General features: G+C 41.6%; 1 protein-coding gene across 2 annotated transcripts in view; it reads left to right on the top strand.

Annotated features, from left to right (window-relative positions):
• The window catches only part of dennd6aa (DENN/MADD domain containing 6Aa), a 32,211-nt gene extending 26,106 nt beyond the window's left edge, over positions 1 to 6,105 (top strand). Inside the window, exons 18-20 of one of the 2 annotated variants that reach the window (XM_006630980.3) lie at positions 1,319 to 1,421; positions 1,842 to 1,916; positions 2,237 to 6,105. In XM_006630980.3, coding sequence (XP_006631043.2) covers positions 1,319 to 1,421; positions 1,842 to 1,916; positions 2,237 to 2,368 — 310 coding nt within the window. In that variant the 3' untranslated portion in view covers positions 2,369 to 6,105. The remainder of the gene's footprint in view (positions 1 to 1,318; positions 1,422 to 1,841; positions 1,917 to 2,236) is intronic. The other variant, XM_015347929.2, reaches the window with a different exon arrangement.
• Positions 6,106 to 6,756: the final 651 nt, after the last annotated feature.

Below are 6,756 nucleotides of genomic sequence, written 5' to 3' on the forward strand. Positions count from 1 at the left end.
TTGCCTGCAAAGGTGTATCAGTGAATTAAATCGAAGGGTACCCAAACTTTTGCACATGCCACGTTGACCATTTTATTTTTTTCAATCTGTTAAATTCAGCAAATTATAGTAATTGTCTATTGAAGTGTGCAGAACCATGTCATGTTTAAGGTTGTATCCTGCAGAGGATGTGTCCACGTCTTTTCACTTAGAGATTCAGTGAAACGTGCAGTTTGACCAGGGGTGCCCAAACTGTATTACCCTCCTCTTCTTCGTTAAGAGACCCAGTGTGTGTGAGTGTTTTACCATGATGAGGCAGGAGCACACAAATACATGCTGTGTCACAGGACAGTTATTTGCCCTAGAGCCAGGGAGGAATTCTTTTCCATGAGAAAGTTGTGGAGATTCTACAATCCAGTCCATCGGCAGGATTATGAAAATAAACAAATGTGGTCTTGGTAGCCAGGGACTGCCAACTATGGAAACGATGAGACATTATGTATCGTGCACACCCCACCTGTCATCCACGTGGTTAAAGGCGTGTGTTTCCTGACGCAACAGGATCCATTTTTTTTTTATTTGTTCATTGCATGTCCGTTAGGACTTCAAACGTTAAAAGTAGAAGCGTTTTCTATTTTAACTTCTAGGTTTTAACAGCTAACCAGTTCAGGCTGACTGAAACTGACTCCTCTTGAATATCGTGCGCATGGAAATATAGAACACTTATAATCTCCAACAGAAGAGCTCAAAATTGGGATGATTTGAATATTGAATTCACAACACCATTTTTTTTAATTACCGCTTATTCAAATATAGGTCATTGCCCAGAGCCTATTCAGGAAAGCATTGGGTGCGAGGCAGAATACACCTTGGATGGGATGCCAGTCCATCACAGAACAGACGCACAAACACACACACACCAGGGCCAAATTGAACAAAAGCTTATCAGCACATCTTTGTACTGGGGAAGAAACCGGAGCAGCAGGAGGAAACCCACATAAACACAGGGACAGTATGCGAAATGACCCCAGGTAGCACCCCAAGAATTGAACCCAGGGCCCCAGCACTGTGAATCAGCAAAGCTAACCACTGTGCCACCTAAATATATTTTTTAATTGAAGTGCTCTTCCTGTTGAGTTTCTCCTTTCTGCAGTTTGGATGTTAGCCTATGTTTGTGGATGGAGGGGGGTGGAATGCCTTGAAGGGAGTTGGCAGAGGCTTGTCTGGTGCCTGGGGAGGTCAGACCGGACCACTGGGAGTGTTCAGGTTGGGGGAATGTAGAAGGCCGGAGCCCTGCGCTGGGAAATTAGTCTGCTTATTGTGTGTGTCTCTCCTTCAGGCAGTTCCTGAGGTCTCCCAACTTTGATGGCTGGTTCAGGACCCGCAGGAAAGAGATGACCCAGAAGCTGGAAGCTCTTCACCTAGAGGCCTTGTGTGATGAGGTGCGAGACCCCACCCTCACAACAGCAGCAGTGTACACTTAGGCAGTTCCTCTGCTAGGAGCACATAGACTACGGTTAGAGCAGAGCTTAAGAGCCAGTGCATGTAAACCACAGCAACGCTATGGTTGGAAAAACGGAACGGAACACTGCAGCCCTTAGTGGGTCCAGTTCCATTAAGCTGATATAGACTGGAAATGACACAAAAAAGCACAATAATAACCTTAAGTACAGCGTAGGCAGAACACAGTTCAGTGCCTCCTCCAATTTACAGTGAGTCTTTATCAATCAGGCTGGGGGAGAGGTTGTTGTTAAATAGAAAGAGAAGGGCACTATCTGCTATTCCATACAAATGATTACAGCACGGATGCAACTGAGTTCATGAATGAAGGAAGATTGCAGAACCGTTTCTTTCTCTTGCAGGACTTGCTGCTCCGAATTCAAAAACACACCGAGGTGGAAACTGTGGATCTTGTGCTGAAGTTAAAAGACAAGCTGGTGAGAACTGTCTTCAGAAAGTTGTTGCTCCTAAGACTGTCGGTTCCTTCCTTGACGTATTCTACAGGTTTTCATAAATACCAGCCTGGTCGTGATCCATGTGTTCGTACTTCAAAAACTGCAAAGCTTTTATGACTTTATGTGTATTGCTAAGGCTGTCTGGACCAAGATCCTTATGTTACGTGAGAAGCTAAATCACAGGTAGGACAGAACATCTAAAAATATAGGTACTGCATGAATGATCATGTACAGCTGGAAAAAAAACTAGCTGTTGGTAGTATGAGGTATGAGGAGGCTGGTCAGAAAGTCTCGTCTTTCAGTTGCAGGCCGAACAGGAGCAGTTGCCAGTCAAGGTGGGGACGCTGGCCAGACTTCGGACACACATTGAGGCCATCATTCTGACGCTGCCAGAGGACTTACAGGCCATCCTGCAGAAGTCAGGCACATCCTGATACCAGGGTCGGCTTAGCTGGACGTCCAGCAGCAAGGCAGCGCATCAAGGAGCTGGGGAACTGGGTAGTTGCAGACAAAGAACATGCAGATGAGTGGTGCCCAAATCTAAACGGGACGGGTTCACATTTCTCGTGAAATGTGGCTTTTATATTAAGTGCACTTGTATTTATGAACCTAAGAGCCATGTGCCCACAGGAGAAGTTCCACACGTGCAGTGCTGGCATTGCAAAAACAGAAAACCAATCAACAAGAGAGGAAGCTGTATTACACTGCACTACCTGTTTTGTCCTGCAGTGGGAGTCTGTGTACCACAACCCAGATCAGGATACCCCCTGGCTAGCAACCAGGCTGTCTGTGCTCTCGTCATTTCCTCTCGCATTTCACCAGCCTTTCTCCGCCTTTCTTGTGCAAGTCACCTGAGGAATTAAGTCTCTTCAGTTTGCGTTTCCGGAGTTTGCCATGCTTCCTAGAAGACGTGGACGTTATGGGGGTAAGGTATGTGTACTGGCAGGTTACAAGGAGGCAGTTCGTATTTACGTGGAGCAGCTAAGTTCGTTTTTTAGCTCTGTGGCCATGTCAAAAAAGTTTCTTGAAACATTTATGAAAAGGCTGCAGGTCGTCGTGGGGAAGTGCAAAAAATTGTTTTAGAAATGTTTTATTCTTGATAGATTGTTTGAAAGCCGCTAAGGTCTGTGAAAAAGACCTTCCTGTTCTCGCACTGACAGTGATCCAGCACTGTTCATGTTAAGTTAAGAGACAGCCCAAATCCATGGTTGTCTCACACTTCTTATGAAGGAACACTAATCTAGCTTTCTCTTTCTCAGGATCATTGATAACCAGTCCTGCCACTTCAGCAGAGTCCCCTGTTTCTGAGTAGAAGCAATCTGGAGGCTATAAATGACCAGGATCCAGTCCCCAAATGTAGCACATCGTGCCTCACACCCACACCGAAACTCTCAAGATCCATTTAATTGGGTAACTGAAACAGCCAGAAAACACATTAAATATTATAAAGTATTAATGTTCAGTTATTTGTTTTTACATTGCACTGTAGATATATATATCATCCAGGTGGGTGCTGCACATTGGTGGTGGTGGAGGGGAGTCCCCATTACCTGTAAAGTGCTCTGAGTGGAGTGATTTTTGGCAATTGGCAATTTTTTGTCTCCAGTAAACCTTAAATGGAGTTTAATTTTGGACTTGTCAAAACCGCAGGACTTCGAAGCTGTAGTCACGCTGCATTGTCGCTTTCCTGTGCTTATCAGTGCTTGAAGTCCACTGTGGTACGGTGTCCACCTTCGGGTCCTGGACATTTTGGGCCAGTTTTTACAGAAAGAAGAAGATTGCCTTATTTTATAGTTTGTACTCTTTTAACTGACTGAACATGACTATACCTCCATTTTTTTTACTTAATCTGCATGTGACACTGCTTGTTTTGATGAAAGGCAAATGTTGCTTTTGAAGGAGGTGCTAGTTCAACCAGAAAGTAGCCCTTTGAAAAGTGGTATTCTCATTTTGGTCTCTATGACTCGTCACAGAAATTGTTTTTAAGTATTATCGTTTCTGTACTGTGATTACAGCAGTTGACGGGGCAGTTTGAAAGCCATCTCTTAATTTACAGACTTGGTCTTTTTTTTTAGAGAAATATGTCTGTTAGACTGATTGACCAGCCTCATTTTGCTTGCACTGTAGGCCTAATTTTATAATCAGACCTGTTGGCATTATATATAACTGAGTTGTGCCTTCCAGACCCTAATCTCTTCAGATAACACAATTGCTGAAGCAACTTATTAGAAGCTTATTGTTGTGTTACAACCAGCCTTCTCAGTTATTAAGTCTTCAGCTCTGAGCAGAGTTCACACTGTGCTGCTTAGTTTGAGAGAAAATATTTGTGGTGAGAATGAAAAGAATTCTGACAGTGAGGATAATCTTTTTTTTCATCGAGGTTTAAGATAAAGGTTACATGCTCGTTTAAACATTTCAGTCCGCGCTGGACTATGCAAATTCCATTTGGCAAGAAACACTGGAAACAGCTGCATTCTAGTTGCCATGACGTGCATTAAACAGCATCTGCGAGTAAGAGCTGTCCAGTAAATCCACAGTACATGTGTGTCGTCAGACAAATATTTTTGCAGGAGATATTTTTAACTAGCAGAGTTTTGAAAAATGTATTATTATACATTCCAGTGATCTTGCTGGAACTGTTTCTGTCACAAGCTTGTAGTTTTTAATTTCAGTGTTGAAGTACTGAAAGGTTTTTCAAACTTGTAAGTTTAAAGTCTACTCCAACTTCCACAGCTACAACCTAGTGTCTAAGGGTATTCGTGACTCAAAACTGATGAGGAAATCTCTTTTACTTTTTTGAGTAGTGGCAGAGGCTGATTTTGCTAGGACTAGGTACCTTCCTAGCTAGGATTGTTTCTGGAAGTAACTGAATCACGACATCAGACAGACAGCAACTTTAAGGAGAAGCCCGTGACTCCTGACACAGGTCTGTGAGCTATTTCCAACCTGGCAACATCCTAAAAAAGATTTTTTTTATTTGACTTTGTCCCTAAAGAAGGATTTAGAGTTGATCATCTCGGGCAAAGATAAACCACATTTCATTTTTTTTTTAATTGACACAGCTTATAACTAAGCAACGAAAAGAACATTAAAAATCTGCCTTTTGGTAAAAACAGGCACTTTCATTATTTCTTTTGAGCAAAATTATCTTGGTACCAAGTAACATGCACACAGATTGCTCAGGCCTACCTACTTATTTGCATTATTGGGGCTCTGCTTAATTAAGAGGCACAGTGAAAATAAACTGTTCAAAATCATTTAGTCACAGGGGTTCAACAAGCATGACCATCTAGGCTATGGTGTTTTAGAGAAACAGTACTTGTTTTGTAAGTGGTGGCACTTAAGCCAAGATATTGGCCTTGCTCGTTATTACTGGATTGATGGTGACTTCAAACACCAAGTGTGTCTCTGTTCCATGCTGGGGTAAAATCAAATTGTGTCCAACTGCAGAAAGAGTGGGCTTTATACCAAGCCACCAATCCAGGCACACTGGAATCTTGACGGAATGTGTTGGTCTTCACAATTAAATGTCATTAATCATGTCAAAATGATGCGAATCAAAGAGGAATGGCAAGGTACCATATTTTAAATACTGTAGCAAAACATGGGGATGCTTTGCACTGTTTTACAGAACACCACTATTTGCTCTTTAACTTTTCATGTGTGGAATTTTCCCTGCCAGAGTCTTCACAAAGCAAACCTCATTGTAAGTCAGTGTTACTGCAGAAACTGTTTGGGTTGTTCGCCAACCATGACCGCTTATATTTTTGGAAAAGCAGAAATAACCTATTTTAACATGCTTAAATTTTATATACAGATCTATTCTCATACTATGCTTTTCTTTAACTGATCTGCCGGTATACTACAAAAATATATATTTTATTATTTAAAATAATACCAAAAGAGGGCATTAACACTCACCGATTTTAATAAAACTAATATCGAGAAGCACCCAGGCACATCACATTGGACTGAGGGACTCTGATGGTATCTAGACTTTTGTCGTGCTTGTCTTTTGCATTGGAGCCATAACCTCTGATACCGTCTTTACCAGTTTTTTAACATCTGTCCCACACTGAGTGTTTCTTTGATGTACCCAGAACATTCTGTTGTCACATCCATTCGAAATGAGTATTTTTGTTACGGATCAATAAAGTGACTTCAGAAGTTTTGCTGACCTGCGTGTGTCATTTTGTTTGTGAGCCCGTGAACTCTTCAGTGCTTGTTTGTCTATACATTTTGAAAGCAGCACACCAGAGGATGGAACAATATAACAATGTTTTTTGCTAATACACAAATGGTAGAAGAGAGATTTACCAGACCTGTGTGGATTCTTTAATTTAGCCCTGCAAAGTCTATTTTAACCTTCTCATATTCTAGAAGAAACTTGGGTAGATAAAGGAATAGGTCCAGGACCTTACTGCCTTGCTTTAATGAAGGAGATGTACCTAACTTATCTAAAAGAAAATAAATAAATGTATTGGCTTCTTAAATCTCTGCAATCCACTAAATCCATTTTATTTTTGTCACCGAGACCAAAGAGAGAGATTATGCCACAAAGTACAAAATACTCAAAAAAAACCCATACAAAACATAGATGTGGTTAAGATTTGCCTGTTAAGATGAAACTGGCTTAATGGCCTTGACTACTGTAATGCACAACAGTCTCAAGAGTCTGCTCTACTAAACTGCAATACTCCAATACTACCATTAGATGTCAGCCACGTCAGGCGTTGATAAAGAGGAACAAATAAAGGTTTTTTCCATGCTGAAAAGAGAAGAAAAGAAACACAAAGTTTCAGCTGTGGAGGCTTCTTCACTC

This window comes from Lepisosteus oculatus, chromosome 4, assembly GCF_040954835.1.
Source record: "Lepisosteus oculatus isolate fLepOcu1 chromosome 4, fLepOcu1.hap2, whole genome shotgun sequence".
Taxonomy (NCBI): Eukaryota; Metazoa; Chordata; class Actinopteri; order Semionotiformes; family Lepisosteidae; genus Lepisosteus; species Lepisosteus oculatus.